General features: G+C 35.3%; 1 protein-coding gene and 1 non-coding gene across 2 annotated transcripts; both read left to right on the top strand.

Annotated features, from left to right (window-relative positions):
- Positions 1-581: 581 nt before the first annotated feature.
- On the top strand, positions 582-18,360 carry Lrrc34 (leucine rich repeat containing 34). The gene is made up of 11 exons (XM_027942147.3): positions 582-704; positions 2,483-2,603; positions 3,140-3,261; positions 3,345-3,409; positions 4,574-4,657; positions 7,977-8,105; positions 8,978-9,073; positions 13,465-13,619; positions 15,197-15,352; positions 16,011-16,137; positions 18,051-18,360. The coding sequence occupies exons 1-11, from the start codon at positions 593-595 to the stop codon at positions 18,240-18,242; spliced, it is 1,359 nt and encodes a 452-aa protein (XP_027797948.2). The 5' UTR covers positions 582-592; the 3' UTR covers positions 18,243-18,360.
- LOC114098118 (U6 spliceosomal RNA) lies at positions 12,829-12,935 on the top strand. The gene has a single exon (XR_003583682.2). It is a non-coding gene; the product is annotated as a U6 spliceosomal RNA (small nuclear RNA).
- Positions 18,361-18,754: the final 394 nt, after the last annotated feature.

Raw genomic sequence — 18,754 nt, forward strand, 5'->3', positions numbered from 1 at the left:
ATCCGGGTACACCCAAAGTACCTGCGCCTCTGCAACACACACTAAGCAGTTGTGCCCTCTGACAGGTTACCTCTTGACTAGTTTGGTTGTCACCTCCTCCAGAAAGTCCTCCTGGATGGTCCCGCCCCTCCACAAAACCCTTTATGTTCCCATACCGCCACGTCCTTAACGCGTGCTGGTGCTACCATCAGTTTCCAGAGCTTGGCATCCGCAGACCTGTGCACCCTTTGCGGGTGACGGCTGTGTCATAATCATCTCTCTAGCCCCAGCCCCTAGCCCTATATCCACCCAAATCCCGGGAACTCCTCCCTGCAAAGGAGCCGGGGAGCCCTCCTTCAGTGTGCCTTTCAGCCCCGGCGGGGTAGCCGAGGAGCCTCAGAATCTGCTTCTCCGCGTGCCCAGCAGGGCCTCAAGGCCCACGCGCGCGGAGCAAGGAGCGCGCAACACGCTGGATCCGGCGCTTGGGGCCTGCGCCGTGGCTCCGCCCTATTCTTTCCCTGAGGCACCGCCCCTGGGCGGGCAATGGCGCGGCGCGGCTCGGCGAGCAGTTGCCAAGGCAATATCGCCGCCGCAGCGTTTAGAAGAGCACAGGATGTCGAGTAGCCTGCAGGAGAACGTCGCCCAGGCGGTGGAGACCGATGATACCCCAACTCCTACTCTCACCCCTAACCCCAACCCAGACTCGGCCTCCGCAAGCGAGAACGGTAAGAAGGAGGGTGCCGTTGTGCTCCCACCTGGCCCGGACGCAACGCGCGAGGGGCAGCGGTGTCGCACCGGCTGATTCCTCGAGCAAGCTGCCTGCCCAAAGCGGCGCGGCTGGAGGATGCCCTTGGGCAACCCAACTCTGGACCAGACTTTGCGGAGTCTCCAAACGCGGGCAGGAGAGAAGCCCAGACCGCCCGCGGTGTGCCCTGTGCGCTCCAGTCGCGTAGCTGCTTTCTGGGGTCTGAAGGAAGGTGTGTTTGGGAGCTCGTCGCCGCATTGGTTAGACACCAGTGGAGCAAGAGAAATCTGGAGACCATTCTGACTTTGCACTTTTGGACTGCCTTAGTTTAACGAAAAAAGCTTAGCCTGAATGACACCTGTCCCCTATTTCAAATTTGGATTCTGATTTATTTATTTATTTGAAACTAGAGACTGAACCCGGGGATGCTTTACCTACATCTCCAGCCCCTTTTATTTTTTATTCTGAGACAGGGTTTCAATAAGTTGCAGAGGTCTGGCCTCAAACTCAAGATCTTCCTGCCTCGGCCTCTCCAGTCACTAGGCTTGTTTTAAAGTGTGTGTTGATAGATGTGAAACGAGGTGGATAAAGAACCTTAATCCTCATTGCACCGGAACAAAGCATTATTATGCTCTGCCTTTAGCATAAAAGGAAATTTAAGCCCTGAGAATTTAATTTGCTTAAAGTTACGTACCACAGAGTATGGATAGGGCGACAAAATCTGATTCCAACTCTTGGATTTTCCAGTATGTGGCTGTTCCGCCATAAAAGATCATCTGGAGGGAGCTGCCTCCAAAATAAGTAGGCCCGTTCTCTAGAAATTTTTAAATGTCTGCCAGAGGTGTAGATAAAAAACGAAATTTGGGTTAGATTCTTGACATTTTCCCGTGCAGCTATTGTTTCCTAGTTTTGCCTTTCAATTTGCTTTACAATTTGAAGACTGATTTAATATTTTTATGCTAATAAGAATATAGTATAGAAAGCCAATTATTGGCACCATAAAATCTCCATATATAAAACACAGGTGAATTTTAAATCAAAAGAGTAACAGGGAAATATAGCAAAGCTTTAAAATATGGCTAGCTAATTAAATAAAAATATTCTTGCAACTTTCTTAAACTAATGTTTAGGCTCTAATCAAAGATTCCTTTATGCCTCCACAAAAACCACTCCTAAATCTGATACATTTCTGGTATCCTGGTCCATGGTGCAGCCAACACACACACACACACACACACACACACATACATACACACTTGTGAAATCTGTTGTACTTGCTTCATTTATATTTACAGTTCATAAATGGGAAGAGTCTGAAATCGGTTTGATTTTGCACATTCCATTATTATTACATGACTTTACATAAAATATTTCTCTGGACAGCATTTTCCTTAGCTACCAAAGGAAAGAGGTTAGTTCTCCCTTTATGTCATTTCCACTGTCATCAGCCAGTGTCTGCCCAGCCTTGGTGGGTGCATCAATGGCCCTCATAGAAATTATTCTTTATAAGGAAAATCAGCATTTTTATTCGGTCTCCCATTGCTTTTATTTCTCTTCTCTTTTATCCTTAGTTCTCTCTCCTTTTCTTTTACACATTCTCTCCCTCTCCCTCTCCCTCTCCCTCCCTCCCTCTCTCTCTCTCTCTCTCTCACACACACACACACACACACACACACACACACACTTTTGAAGGACGTATATTGAGAAAAAAACTTTTAGAATAATTTGTGTTGATAGATGCATTTATTTTTCTAAAAGTTCCAGAATCTATTGCTGGGCTCCAGGAATATTATTGTAATCTGTGTTTGGAAAACTCCAAGAAAATAAATCCTTATATATTGCATGTACTCCAAGAAGTGGATGAAGATATTAAAAAGGGGTAAGAAAAATAAGTATTTGACTACATTAGTAGTTTTACTAATTCTTAGATGTGTGAAAGTCCTGGGCTACTCACTGATTTTATAGCCATGAAAAAGCTGGGTAAAAATGGATGAATGTTTTGATTCAGATGAATAAGTAGATGAGTGACACTGTTGGTAGATCTTAGAGATGGTATAGGATACTGGGAAGAGCACTAGACCAAGAGCCCTCAAGTCAGGGCTCCAGATTCCTTTTAGCTCTTGTGAGCTGACAAATTTAGGCAAATCATCAATATTGTCTATGTTGTTAATATAAAGAGGGAATACTTTGCGTATGTGTGTGTAAGAGAGAAATTAATTCATACAGAATACACTAAAGTGCTTTGCAAAGTCTATAGAATGTCCAGTAGTTTTTAGTTACCTGGTAAAAATCTACTATATACTTGTAAGTCATTCTACTACATGGTTCCAGTATCTGTCATCTTTGTATTTCAGAATCTTTTCTCCATTTTTTTCTTTCTTTCCTTTTTTTTTTTTTTTTTTTGTATTTTAACAGATTGGAAAAAAGAATCACCTTAAACATCGTGGGTAACAATAGATTAATCCCAGTAGAAAGAGTAACAGATGAAGATTTTGGGATTCTTTCCCAAATTTTAGAGACTTGCCCATATATTAATGGTATGTTTGATTAAGAATAAGTACCTCCTGCTCTTCAGTGTTCTATTTTATAAGGAATGTAAAGTTTCATCTGTGTTTTTCAGGTTTGGATGTGAGATATAACGTTCTAAGTGATGCTGGTGCATACTATGCTGCAAACCTGCTTCAGGTATTATTTGACTACAGAATATTCTTAGTTCTGTTTACAGTGAAACTACTTAGTCTAATGGCACGTACACAAACACTACTTATGCAAAATGTCAAGGTCCTGACTCTGTGCTATATTTATAATACTTGAAATACATGGAAATTCATATTTGGTCTCAGTAGAGCTGATACCCAGATTTCCTGAGTTATCTTTTGCAAACTTGTATACCATTGTTAAATACATAAAGTATGTCCACACTTTTTAATAATTTTAAATATTTTAAAATTTGTTCTAATTAGTTATTCATGAAAGTAGAATGCCTTTTGACACATCATACATAATTGGAGTATAACTTCGCATTTGTTTGGTTATACATGATGTAGAGTTACCCAGGTCATATAATCATATATGCACATAGGGTAATAATGTCCAATTTATTCTACAATCATTTCTACACCCATGCCCTGTGGGAAGCCATTCTCGCCCGTGATTTGAGTCACCTCCCTGGCTGGGTGAGAGGAGCTTTGACAACTGTGTCAGAGCCTTCCCCACCCTGTCCCAGGGGCGAGGGCTTGTCCGTGTGGAGGTGTGCCTGACCACTGACCTGAAGACCAGTCACTGACCCTGACCTTGGAATGCTGCTCTCCTCGACCTTCATTGGATGGGATTTTCCCTTGAATTTTTTGTTCCCCAATAAAAGCTCACTCCCTGGCGTGCTCTCCCTCTCTTGCTCACCGCATTAGGTGGCTGGAGGCGGGAGCTAGGAGAAGCCATCTCCGGAGCTGGGCATTAAAGGTAACGAGAGTATGTCTCTTTAATTTTAAAACTCACTAGTTAATTTCTATGCTTCGAACCTCTTTTATGAAGCTCACGCGCTGGTTGCGCGGCAGAATGCCCCCTCCTTCACTCCTCTCTCTAGTCCAAAATACCTCTATTCTTCCCCCACCATTATGAATTACCATAGCATGTCCACACTTTTTGAGTTGTTGGTAAAAGTGAATACAGTAATTTTCTTTCACTTATATTGAAAATTCATTATTTTTCCTTAATGGTAGTTGCTTTTGCTGGAATTCAGTTTTTCTGGATCATAAAAATTTTCTTTGATCAGTGTTTTTAATTAAATAAATGTGTATATGATTGATTTCCATAATACATGCATAATAGCTTCTTTTTTATCTCTCATAGACACAGAGGTATCTCATTTACTTAAATCTTATGTTTAATGATATTGGACCTGAAGGTGGAGAATTGATTGCTAAAGCACTTCATGTAAGCATTTATGTACTTCAAACTAACATATTACTTGGGAATTTTAAGTTTTGATTGCTTGGTAACAACATAATTAAATGTTAATGTAAAATTATACTATTTCTTTATTTCACTTTTAGTCTATTAAAGTATGGACATTACATGAGCACTTTTGAATTCATTTAAAAATAGTTTTATCAAGATTATAATACATAATAAATTTATCCTTTTAAAGTCTTTAATTCAGTGAGAGATTTTAATAAAAAGTATATTTAGAGAGCTGTGCAGCCATCACCACTATCAATATTTTTAGAACATTTTCATCACCCCCATCCTATAGAAACTCCAAACCTATAGCAATCCCCCCTCCATTATTCCCTCCCAGTACTCTCCAGTCTTTGGAGGTTACTAATCTACTTACTATATGTACACTTACCTATTTCTGAACATTTCATATAGATGAATCCTATGATACAAGGCCTTTTGTTTGCTGCCTTAATGTGTAAAGTTTCATCCATATTGTAACACGTTCCATCTGTTTTTATTAGCAAGTAATATTCCACTGTATGGATATATCATATTGTGTTCATCTATCTGTTGATGGACATTTGGGTTTCTACTTTTTGGCTATTATGAATAATGCTACTATGGATAGTCACATGTTTTTTATGGACTTGTTTTCAGTTTGTAGGATACATACCTAGGAGTGGAATTGCTGGGTCATGTGATGTCTATTTAACATTTTGAAGAACTGACAATTGTTTTCCACAGTGGCTGCAGCTACCAACAATTCTACCAGCAATGTTTGAGTGTTCCAATTTCTCCACATGCTCACCAGCACTTGTTATTGCCTAATTTTAACCTTCTTAGGGAGTGTGAAACAGTTTGTAGTTTTTTGATTTACTTTTCTCTAATGAATAATGATGTAGAGAATCTTTTCATGTGCTTATGGTTCATCTGTATATATCCTTTGGAGAAATCTCTGTTCAAATCTTTTGCCCTTTGGAGATTGGGTTTTATTTTGAGACAAGGTCTTATATTATTTCAGGTTGGTCATTTTATTTTTTCTCCTTCTTTGAAGCACTGAGGATTGAACCCAGAGTTTACATATGTAAATGCTAGGCAACTGCTCTACCCCTGAGCTCTATCTCCAGCCCCTCAGATTGGTCTTGAACTTTTGGGCTAAAGAGATCCTCCTGCCTCCGCCTCCTGAGTGGCTGGGACTACAGGGGTATGCCCTGCAACTGGTGGGTTGTCCTTTTGGGTTGTAAGAATTCTTTATATATTCTATATATAAGTTTCTTATCAAATATGTGATCTGCAAGTCATTTTCTCTCATTCTGTACGTTGTGTTTTCACTTCTTTGATGTTCTTTGAAGTATAAAACCTTTTAGATTTGATCAACCCAATTTTTAATTTTGTTGCTTTTCTTTTGATGTTAAATATCTAGAGCGCTTTGCCCAACCCAAGGTCACAAAGATTTACATGTATATTTTCTAAGAGTTTTGTAGTTTTAGCTCTTTTCATTTAGTTCTTTCATCCATTTTGAATTAACTTTTATATATGGTATGAAGTAGGCATCAAACTTCATTCTTAACTTCATTCTTTTATATAATGGCTATCCACTTGTCCCTACCACATTTGTTAAGAAAACTGTTCTTTACCTCCATTCCATTGAATTACCTTGACCCCTTTGTCCAAAAAAAAAAGCTGATGTAAATGTGAGGGTTTATTTCTGCAGTACTCTGAATTCCATTAATCCATTTTCTGTCCTTATGCCAGTACTATACTATCTTGATTTTTATAGTTTTGTAGTAAGTTTTGAAATTAATAAGTGTGAGTCTTCAAACTTTACTAATTTTTCAAGATTATATTGGATCTTCTGGGTCCCTTTATTTCCATACACATTTTAGGAGTTTATCAATTTCTATAAGAAAAAGCAGCCAAGGAGTTTGATAGGAATTTTGTTAAATCTATAGATAAATTTGTAGAGTATTGCCATTTTAACAATATTAAGTCTTCCAAACGAAGAACATGGAATGTGTTCCATGTAATTTCTTTCAACTGTGTTTTGTAGGTTGCAATGTGCAGGTCTGCTATTCTTTTGTTAAATTTATTAATATTTTATTTTTTTCTGATGGTACTGAAAGTGAAATTGTTTTTATAACTTCATTTTTAGGTTGTTCATTGCTAGAGTATAGAAATACAATTGATTTTTGTATTTTGATATTGTATCCTATGCTGAATTTGTTTATTAGTTCTAACAGCATTTCTTTAGTGGATTCCTTAGGGGGTTTCATATTCAGTACAAGATCATGTCATATCCAAGCATTTTTTCTAATTTGGATTTTTTTTCTTTTTCTTGCCAAATTTCCCTAGCTCTAACTTTCCATACAGTGTTACATAGAAGTGACCAGAACAGACACACTTCTCTTCTTCCTGATCTTAAAGGAGTTTGAATTCATTTTAAACAGATAATTATTTACATTATTATATATCCTAACATGTATTCATTAGAATAATGAAATATCTATAATTTTGTTATTTAATCAAGAGTGGAATAAGAAATGGAATTAAATCTTGCAAGTGTCTGAGAAATTATATTGCTTTAAAATGGGAGTTAGGAATTTAACATTGCAACAACAAAAAAGTGATGGCATAATGGAAAATGACTGCTGAATGGGTACAGGACTACTTTTAGGAGTAATGAAAATGTTTTGGAACTAGCTACAAATGATAGCTACACAACATTGGGAATGTAGTAAATGCCACTGAGCTGTATACTTTAAAATGGTTAATTTTACATTATGTGGATTTCACCTCTATAAAAAAGTGGTATAATTTCTTAGAAAATAAATTTATATTTTCAATGAAAGGAAAGTTTATTAAAATGTGTTTTATTTACTGGTTATTGACTGGACTTCTGTTTCTTGGTCATTCGTTTTACTAAACTAGTAGAGTTTTATCTATTGTTGGAAATTGAGTATTACCTTTAAGGAATATCCTAGTCTATCTCCTTGAAGATTACATGTGTTTATAAATGGTAATATTCCCTCTCCTAACTCATTTAGAGAATTCCATGGATTAAAAAGTTAAATAACAGCTGGGCGCAGCAGTGCACACATGTAATCCCAGTGTCTCGGGAGACTGAGGCAGGAGGATCGTGAGTTCAAAGCCAGCCTCAGAAAAAGCAAGGCACTAAGCAACTCAGTGAGACCCTGTCTCTAAATAAAAAATAAAATAGGGCTGGGAATATGGCTCAGTGATTGAGTGCCCCTGGGTTCAATGCCCGGTACCCCCCAAAAAGAGTTAAATAAGTTTTGATTCTTTTCTTTTTTAGAAGAATACAACTTTGAAATATCTGCGAATGACTGGAAATAAGATTGAAAATAAAGGTGGAATGTTTTTTGCTTCAATGCTGCAAATTAATTCATCCTTAGAGAAATTAGATCTGGGTGACTGTGACCTGGTGAGTAAATTGTTTATGAAAAAAATCACCAAGATAATGTGTTATTCTCCCGGGAAATCAGCATAGAGAACCATCCAAGAAACCAGTCAAATGGCAGTCTTATGAATTGTTAATCTTGTCCCTAATGTCTAAAATAAGAGAAAAAGTGGGATTTTTTCCTTGATATAATAGTACAGACTGTTAATAAAATCAGATTATAGTAAATATCATAGAAAAATATACAGTATAATAAAAATATTCCTAAACTTTTGTCCATACTCATCTTAACCTGTAAGGGATTTTTGAAGAAAACAATCATGTTCATTTTAATTAAACAAATACTAGTTCTCTAGTATAATACAAATTCCTTTACTTTGAAAATACTTTGTAATATTTACATTATGCCATAAAAATTTAAAATAATGCTAAAAAAAAAAAAAGAAAAATACTAGGATGGTAAAAGCTACTCTGAGCCTGATAATGAAAAATGTGGTTTTTGCTTGACTTCATGTGCTATATGAACATAAAAGAATGCCTGTGCAAAGTCGTATATTGCATAAGAAGTATGAGCCCTAGCTGGGGTCCACATCTTGAGAACCCCACACAGAACCTTGAGGGCCAAGAAGCAAGACTAGAGTCAGACACCCAAGAAATGAATACTGAAATGTTAAGAAACTCCTTGTGCATGTTGCAAACAGGTTTTAGGCCAGGGAAAGAAGACTATAATAACAATTGATTTCTGAATTCAATCAACCTACAATTCAAAGAGCAATCTTTTTAAAAACAAAGTTTGATTTATTAGAATTCAGATAAATGATCTTGAAATATTTATGTAGAGATATTAATTTATATAGTATCAGTTTCCTTAATGAATTTTCCTGTTTATTTTTTAGGGAATGCAAAATGTGATAGCATTTGCAACAGTACTAACTCAAAACCAAGCAATTAAAGGAATAAACCTAAACCGACCTATACTGTACGGGGAACAGGTATGTTTTCAAAGTGATGGTAGCTAGTATAACAGCATGTGAATAAAACTAAGTTCTTAGTGAAGTTTATAGTGTATGAATACATTGTATTTTTGGAATTATCCTTATATCTTTGTAAACTACTACTTACAAATAGAAATTTTTAAAAGGAAAATTATTATATTCTTGATAAGACTTTTAAAATTGAATATGCTTTTAGATATTGCTTATTTAAGCATCAAATGTCTTTTTTTCTTGAAACTCAAACTCTGAATGAGTAGACCTATAGGGTTAAAACATTCAAGACAAAAATAATATATGGTAAAAGTTTTATTAAAGGCCAGGATGTAAGAGCCCAGTGTCAACTGTCTTTATTTGTTGAAATGTGATGAAGCATTGTATTTTTGAAACATGGTAACAAATAACAGCAAAATGTGTCTGAACAGCAGTTTGGCAAGTTTGAACTTGAACCTATGTGTAGTTAAGGTGCATGTTGGAGATAGAAAAAACATGGTTGCTTCTTTCAGGCTTCTTTTTCCTTAACAAATATCCTTTAAGCCACTTTAGAGTGGCTTAAACTTACTTAAATAGTGTTGAGAGAGAGAGAGAATATGACCTATTAGAACAAATTTAAAAATATTTTAAATTTTAAAAAAGTTAAAAAAGGAATAAGAACCCCTTTTTTATTGGTCTAAATAAAAAGAGATATATCTGCTAAAAGGAAAAGTAAATATCCAAAGCACTTTTTTTTTTCTTCTTCTTTTAAGTACTGAGAATTGAACCCAGGGACGGTTAATCCCTGAGCTATGACCCCAGTCCTTTTTCTTTTTTATTTTGAGACAGGATATCAGGAAGATGCTGAGGGTCTCACTAAATGCTAAGGTTGGCCTCAAACTTGTGATTCTTTTGCCTTAGCCTCCCAAGTTGCTGGGATTATATGCATGCACCACCAAAAGCACTTTATATAGTCCAAAAAATAAACTTTATTAAAGTTCAATGTGCAAATGTTTAATGTTTTAAGTTCAATATTTAAGTGAGTTTTGAACATACAAATGAAATTTAACAAAGTTCAAAGCTCTTTTAATAACTTAAAATTAACTACCTGATAGTTACACCTTAGTATGAGTAATTCAGAACCATATTTTAAGTACTATTTTTCACATTCAGAAGTGTATCTTGCATTCTTTGCCTATGTAGATCTCTCCCTTTGAATTACCTCTGTACTTTGCTTTACTAACATTTTTTGAGTTTTATATCATATTGTTTCATAAACAGAAATTTAATCTGTTCAACAAGACACCCAGAATCCTCAAATAATAGAAACATACTTTTAAAAATGCTTTAAATACCAGCAAAATACCTGGCTCAAAGTAGGCACACAATGAATTGCTTCATTTACGAATCATAAATATTTGAATGCAACCCTAAACCAGACAAAATGCAGGGTGACAGAGATAAAAGATCAAATCATATGACCCTGTCTTCAGGAGTTTTCAGTCTGTGTAGAGGGAAATCAACCAGTCTAGAGAATGATGTGCTTGGGGTGCCACAGGAGGATAAGGAAGTCACTGAAATCAAAGCAGGGAGAGGTGAGGCAGCAGGGAAGGATCTCAGATTGAGGACCTGACAAGTTTGACAGTTAAATTAAAAATTTTTTGGACTATATCTTTTAGGAAATAAGTATGTTTAAATATATGAAATCACATTAGATGCAATCCCTCTTCTAAATTTGTTGAGTGGTGTCATTAATCACAAATCTGTCTGAGAACAAATATTAAAAGCCCAGGGCTCCTATATGGGGCCATGTTCTTGCCTAGCCTGATACTTCAGGCCTCTTCTCTTTTCTAAGGTAGACATCACTGTATGTATCCTAGAGGGCATTAGTCCACTCTTTAGTATTTGTAGAGTAAAAACCTTCTTTCCTATACTGTGTTGTTCCCAAATAAAAGCCTGTAAACCTACTGCATTTAAGGTTTAATGTTCATTACCATAGAAAAATCAGGATGATAAGATAAAAAGTTGTAAATGTTGACCTAACCTTTGATGCTCATTGATATTATCTGGGAAGCTTAGATAAATAGTGATGCCAGGTGCAACTAAATTAAGTCACAAACTCAGCAAATGGGGACAATATCCTTTACTATTTCTGATAGTAGTTCTCTCCTTTAATAAAGATGGTTCCTTTTTCAAGCTTCTTAGTTTAAAAATGCAGTCAAGGTACAAAAATGTATTATGTCCTCTTGTCAGCAGGAAGCAGAGCAATAGTGGACCTGTAAGTGGTCAGTTTTCATTTTTTAAGATTCCAGACTACACAGCATTTCTTTAGTTATATCTTTTCAGTAATTTCAACAAATCAGATACAGAATTTTGGAAAACTGAACAATAATAAATGATTTACAGTTTACTATAGAATACTTATTTTATGGCAGGAGCTTATTTGTTGACTTATTTAATTCTGTGAGGGAAGCATAATTTCACCTATTTTACAGAAAAGTAAATTGAGACTGGGCTAGATGAAATTTGCTGAAATTCATATAGCCCAGGAAAAAGGTAAAGCTAACATCTGGACAGTTTTGATTATTATAAAACTTATGTACATTTTGCTATTACTATGTTGTTTCCTTTAACTTTTAGTTTATCTCAATGTATTTATACATAATAAGAACATGTAGTTGTCCATGTTCATCATCAATATTTCCAGTGACTGTAAAACTACTTATGTTACAGAGCATTCTTAAGATTTCTTACCACAAAATACCTGGGCTCATTCATTTTAAGATATGCTTCGATTTTTCTAAAAACTTAAAATGCTTAGTATTCAAACCTTAGTTGGGACTATGTATATAATTTTTCTTAGAAGTAGCTAGACTATGAAATTTAAAATATGAAAAAAAAAGTCTTCTGGTGATCAGAAAACAAGAATAGAACACATTCTTGGCATGCATATAAAAGGAAAGTAATCAAATATATCACAGGGTTAATGAGTATATTTTAAAAGTAAAATCAAGATTGGAAATGTCTTTGTATTTTGTCTTAAAACCATCAAGAGTGGAGATCAGGACTGGGCCTAGTAGTGCATACCCATAAGTCTGAGAACAGCCTGGGCAATTTAGCAAGACCTTGTCTCAAAATGAAACATACAAAAAAAAAGGGGGGGGGGCTTCATGTATAGCTTAGTATTAGAGCACTGGGTTCAATCCCCAACACTATAAGTAAAAAGAGAGTAGAAATCAGGGGCAAAGTTCAGGAACATATAGAGAATATAAGAAAGTTTCAGAGACTCTTGAGGGTCCAGCCAGCAGTAGGGGAATTTACGTGTTTAATGTAGGATGAACCAATTATTTTTATTTTTTCCCTCATGAAATGACTGATTATTGTTTTTGTAAATCAAACTCTCCATCTTCTTCTACATCCTTACTCACTGCATCTTACAAGTGCCTGATACCTATTTCTAAGAGGGTACAAGCCAGGAACTGTGACACAAACTGTAATACCAGCTATTTAGAAGGCTGAGGCAGGGGGATTACAAATTTGAGGCTAGCAAGACCCTTGGCAATTTAGTAAGACCCTATCTCAAAATAAAAATTTAAAAAAGGGAGGGGGATGTATGTAACACAGTGATAGAATGCCCCTGGGTTCAACCCCTAGTATTGCATGCATAAATAAACAAACAAACAAACAAATAAATATATGATTTGAGGCAAAGATGATTTTTTTTCTTAAGGCCAAATACAACTTTGAGTAGACTAATAGTCTTAAACAGTATAACCTTTCTTGTGCTCGCTTCGGCAGCACATATACTAAAATTGGGACGATACAGAGAAGATTAGTATGGCCCCTGCGCAAGGATGACACGCAAATTTGTGAAGCGTTCCATATTTTTTTCTACTGTCATGTATGACTAAAAAATAAATAAATAAAAATTTTTTAAAAAAACAGTATAACCTTTCTCATGTCTGGCATCATTGTACATGTCAAATTATCCTAACTATGGTGGCTGAAGCAGGAGGATAACAAGTTCAGGGCCTGCCTGAGCCACTTAGCAAGAAAGTCTCAAACTTTTGGGCTGGGATATTAGTTTGGTGGTAGAGCACTTGTCTGGTGTGCATAAGGCCCTGGGTTCAATCTCCACTATACTCCAAAACAAATATATATATATATATATATATATATATATATATATATATATATTTCTAAAAAGCTAATTTAAATAGTAGCATATGTTTGGAATAAACACGCATTGCTTCAAATTTGTATTTTTTTTTAAATGGATCTTTCATTTTATTTATTTTTTATATGTGGTGAGGATCAAACCCAGAGCCTCACACATGCCAGGCAAGTGCTCTACCACTGAGCTACAACTCCTGCCCCTCAAATTTGTATTTTAAAAACAAGATTTTATCTATTTTCAGGAAGAGTCCACTGTCCATCTAGGCCACATGTTGAAAGAAAACCACTGGCTTGTTGAACTACACATATGTAAGCATGGTATAAAAAACTGTGGTATGCAGAAGTTATGCGATGCACTGTATCTGAACAGAAGCCTGCGTTACCTTGATATCAGCTGGTAAGTGATAATTTACTTGTTACTAAATCAAAAGTTGTACATGAGATATTTTGTTACACACTATTTCCAGTGATTAGGAAAGGCAACCATTGTCAACTTTTCATCCTAAGCCTTAATATTTATTAATTTAGATAATATTGTTATTATGTCTCTTATAATCTCATCTTTTTTTTGCTTTTTTAAATTTTTTATTCTAATGTATTATGTATGACAGCAGAATGCATTACAATTCATATTACACATATAGAGCACAATTTTTCATATCTCTGGTGGTATACAAAGTATATTCACATCATTCGTGTCTTCACACATGTACTTAAGGTAATGATGACCATCTCATTCTTCCGACTTTCCTACCCCCATGCCCCCTCCCTTACCCTTCCACCCCTTTGCCCTATCTAGAGTTTGTCTATTCCTCCCATGCTCCCCTCCCAATCCCACTATGAATCAGCTTCCTTATATTAGAGAAAACATTCAGCATTTGTTTTTTGGGGATTGGTTAACTTCACTTAGCCTTATCTTCTCTAACTTCATCCATTTACCTGCAAATGCCATGATTTTATTCTTTTATTCCTGAGTAATATTCCATTGTGTACGTATACCACATTTTCTTTATCCATTCATCTATTGAAGGGCATCTAGGTTAGTTCCAGTTTAGCTATTTTGAATTGTGCTGCAATAAACATTGATGTGGCTGTGTCCTGTAATATGCTGCTCTTTTAAGTCCTTTGGGTATACATGGAAGAGTGGGATAGCTGGGTCAAAAGGTGGTTCCATTCAGAGTTTTCCAAGGAATCTCCATACTGTTTTCCATATTGGCTGCACCATTTTGCAGTTTCACCCGCAGTGTATGAGTGTGCCTTCTTTCCCACATCCTCGCCAACATTTATTGTTGTCTGTATTCTTAATAGCTGCCATTCTGACTGAAGTAAGATGAAATCTTAAGAGTAGTCTTGATTTGCATTTCTCTAATTGCTAGAGATGTTGAACATTTTTTCATATATTTGTTGATTGATTATATATTATCTTCTGAAGTGTCTGTTCAGTTCCTTAGCCCATTTATTGATTGGGTTATTTGATTTTTGGTGTTTAGCTTTTTGAGTTCTTTATATACCCTAGAGATTAGTGCTCTATCTGATGTGCAAGTGATAAAAATTTGTTCCCACGCTATAGACTCTCTATTCACCCCACTGATTATTTCTTTGCCGAGAAGAAGCTTTTTAGTTTGAGTCCATCCCATTTATTAATTCTTGATTTTAAGTTTTGTTCTATAGGAGTCTTATTAAGGAAGTAGGGGCCTAATCTGATATGATGAAGATCTGGGCCTACTTTTTCTTCTATGAGACACAGGGTCTCTGGTTTAATTCCTAGGTCCCTGATAATCTCATATCTTGAATGAATAATTTAGTTATGTTAATCAGATATGGAACAATATTATAAATTCATTAACTTTTTTGGAAATTGAGTGAGCTAAAATAGAAAGTACTATTTATTATGTTTTCAAGCATCTTACTACTGTAAATAACAAAGCAGTACTTTGTATTTTCAAATATTACCAAATATTTTTCCTTTCACAGCAATAAAATAACTCGTGACGGAATGGAGTATTTGGCTGATGTTCTGAAAAGCAATACCACCCTGGAAGTTTTAGATCTTTCTTTTAACAGAATAGAAAATGCAGGAGCAAACTGTCTCAGTGAAACTCTTACTTTACACAACAGAAGTCTTAAAGTGTTAGTATGGTTTTATATTTAATCACATTAACAGAAAAACATGTTTTTTTTTACAATACTAATCTCAAACTCCTTAAATCTTAAATTATGATAAAATGTGAAGATTCAGTTTCTAAATCTTTCCCTACTAAGTTACAGTAAATATTTAATTTCTATTTTTCAAAAGTAATGCCTTTTAAATATTAGATGTTTAGCCCTTGAGAGGTGCTGGGGATATAGCTCAGTTGGTAGAGTGCTTGCCTAGCATGCACAAGGCCCTGGGTTCAAACCCCAGCACCACAGGAAAAAAGAAAGAAAAATTCATGAGAAAATTCTTGTTGGTTATATTATGTACCTTGAATTATATTGAAAAATCAGAAACATTCAATGAGATACAGACTTATATCTACAATTTACCCAAACATTTACTGAATAATATAAAGCAGACTACTTTTAAAAGCTAGGCAGCTTTCCTAATTAAATGAAGCATATGATAAGAAAACTTAAGTTTCTTGAACTTTAGAAATTATATGGCCAATATTTTGTTCACATTAAAACATTAAAGAGTAATGCTGAGATTTTATATGTGAAAATGGCTGTAATAAATGTTATTGCTTACACATTTTTTTCTTTGTTGAACTTCTGGTTTCTAGAATTATTACCTTTTGTTTTTCTACAGATTATCAGTAGTCAGCAACAATATAGAGGGAGAAGGACTTGTTGCACTTTCACAGTCAGTGAAAACAAATCCCACATTATCTAATATCTACATTTGGGGAAACAAATTTGATGAGGCCACATGTGTGGTAAGTTTTTCGTCAATGAAGGCTTTTCTGGAACTTCTCTAAAACAGACATTATTTACATGTGCCTCAGAAATGGTTACAAGATATAAGGAGATGTATACTAAATATACCTGTATTTAATGTTTTGTCTTAAGAGAATACACACGTGTGCGTGCACATACACACAAACACATGTATATTGCACTCAAATTTGTTTTAATTGCCATGCAGATTTGAACAGAACAGAATCTATTCATGCAAAATATAAGAAATGAAAACCTTATTTAGAATATTTGTTAGTTGGAGTTTCTTGGCAACATGATATTATACATTGTGTATGTGGATGTACAACCACATACATATATATATATGAACATGTGTGTGTGTATTTTTATTTATTTATTTATTTATTTTGGTACCAGGGATTGAACTCAGGGGCACTCGACCACTGAACCACATTCCTAGCTCTATTTTTTTTGTATCTTATTTAGAGATAGGGTTTCACTGAGTTGCTTAATGTCTCACTTTTGCTGAGGCTGGCTTTGAACTTGTGATCCTCCTGCCTCAATCTCCCCAACCAATGTGATTATAGGCGTGTGCTACCGGGCCTGGCCCACATACAAATATTTTAAAATTTGTTGATTTAGATATTTTAGCCTCTCAATAGACTTAGATTACTTAATCTGAGACTCCATTGTTAAAAATCATGGAGCCAGGTGCAGTGGCACACCCCTGTAATCCCAGCAGTTTAGGAGGCTGAGGCAGGAGGATCACAAATTCAAAGCCAGCCTCAACAACTTAGCAAGGCCCTAGGCAACTTAGTGAGACCCTGTCTCAAAATAAAATATAAAAAGGGTTTGGGATGGCTAAGTGGTTAAGTGCCCCTGGGTGTTCAATCCCTAGTAACTCACCCCCCTCAAAAAAAAAATTGTGGAGAATTGAAAGAATTGACCTTTTTTTTTTTCAAGAAGGTAAGAGGGATAGAGTATAGCATGCTTCTGAAAATTTCATTAGTTTATTCTTACGGGGAATACCAAGAAAATGTGTATTTGGCTATTGCTAAGTATGATATATACCATTTTATATTTATATTTCCACGTGTCTTTCTAAGAGGAGAATAAATAATAAGGAATTACTGGGGGAAAAAAAGAAGATAAAATTCTCAAAATTTGCAAAAGGACTAACCAAAACTCCACTACTTACAGGGTACTAAAATACATACTACTGTCTAATAAACACTCATAAATTTTGAAAAACATCAATGTCCTTTAGTAGTTCTATAAACTAGAAGGTATGTAAGTTGATTTTGGAACCACTGATAATGACAAGCTAAATATGGAAAGCAAAACAAAGCTTTAAATCTTTTTTCTTAATTTTGATGATGCTGGTGATCAAACCCACATCCTGGGCATGCTAGGCAGGTACTCTACCACTGAACTGAACAACATCCTTAACACTTTTTTTCTTTTCTTTTTTGGGGGGGTGGGGGAAGTACTATGAACCCAAGGGGCACTTTATCACAGAGCTATATCCTCAGTCCTTTTTATGTTTTTGAGAATGTTTTTGAGGAATGGGTCCCCAGCTATCATCAGATTTTTCAGAGCAACCAAAACAACCCTCTACTCAGTGCACCATCACCTTGTAAGACTTAAATTTGACTGTGAAACCTTTGGTCCACTTAGTATAAGGAATTGAAGAGTTACAAAATTACAAAACATGCCTAATACATTAAAAACTTAAAAAAAATTTTTTGCAATATTACAATTTCATTGTAATTAAATGAATAAAAAATACCTGGAAAATATTAAAATTCAACCATGTTAAGAGTATTTTAAACTACAAAATAGCATGGCTAAATCAAATGTTTATATTTGTTTCAGCATTGTAAGTTGAATAAATTATATTCCTAATGATAATTTTTCCTAAAAATCCTAGGCATATTCAGATTTAATTCAAATGGGCCATCTAAAACCAAACAATACAGATGTGGAGCCATATGTGGTGGATGGACACGTGTATCTTGCAGAAGTCTCCAACGGCCTTAAAAAGCATTATTACTGGACACCAACTCATAGAGATGCTAATAGCCCCTCATCTAGTGCAGATTTTGCTGTGTTGTTTCAGTAGGTCCATATTTCTGAAAAGCAAGCTCTAAAATAGTTTTCATGTAATTACTTCTGTTGGATTTATGTCCTATTCTCTTTCATAAATTAGGTTACTTTTATGAAATATGTAAAACTTTGTATAGCTGTCATTGTGAAAAACTGGGTAATTTAAAAAAAAATTTACAATATGAAGATTAAAATTTTAGGGCCGGGGACATAGCTCAGTTGGTAGAGTGCTTGCTTCACATGCATAAGGCCCTGGGTTCAATCCCCAGCACCACCAAAAAAAAAAAAAAAAAAAAAAAAAAAGACTAAAATTTTAATCCTGAAGAAACCAGAACTGTACTAATTATTTTTATAATGAAAATATAACCAAGTAGTGAAACAGGATACAAATAAAGGTCACTACAGATACCTTAACTGAAAGTTGTTTACAAAATGGTAGAAAGGGTCCACTGAAAACTAAAATAAATAAATAAATATTTAAAAAAAAAAAAAAAAAAAAAAAAAGGGGCTGGGGATGTGGCTCAAGCG

The sequence above is a fragment of the Marmota flaviventris genome, chromosome 8 (genome assembly GCF_047511675.1).
Source record: "Marmota flaviventris isolate mMarFla1 chromosome 8, mMarFla1.hap1, whole genome shotgun sequence".
NCBI lineage: Eukaryota > Metazoa > Chordata > Mammalia > Rodentia > Sciuridae > Marmota > Marmota flaviventris.

What these genes read in the sequence shown, in the direction of transcription:
- Lrrc34 (XM_027942147.3), top strand. Translation starts at nt 593, where the DNA reads ATGTCGAGTAGCCTGCAGGAGAACGTCGCCCAGGCGGTGGAGACCGAT. An exon ending in CTATACTGTACGGGGAACAG is followed by an intron (nt 9,074 to 13,464) that starts GTATGTTTTCAA and finishes ATCTATTTTCAG; the next exon opens with GAAGAGTCCACTGTCCATCT. An exon ending in TTGATGAGGCCACATGTGTG is followed by an intron (nt 16,138 to 18,050) that starts GTAAGTTTTTCG and finishes TAAAAATCCTAG; the next exon opens with GCATATTCAGATTTAATTCA.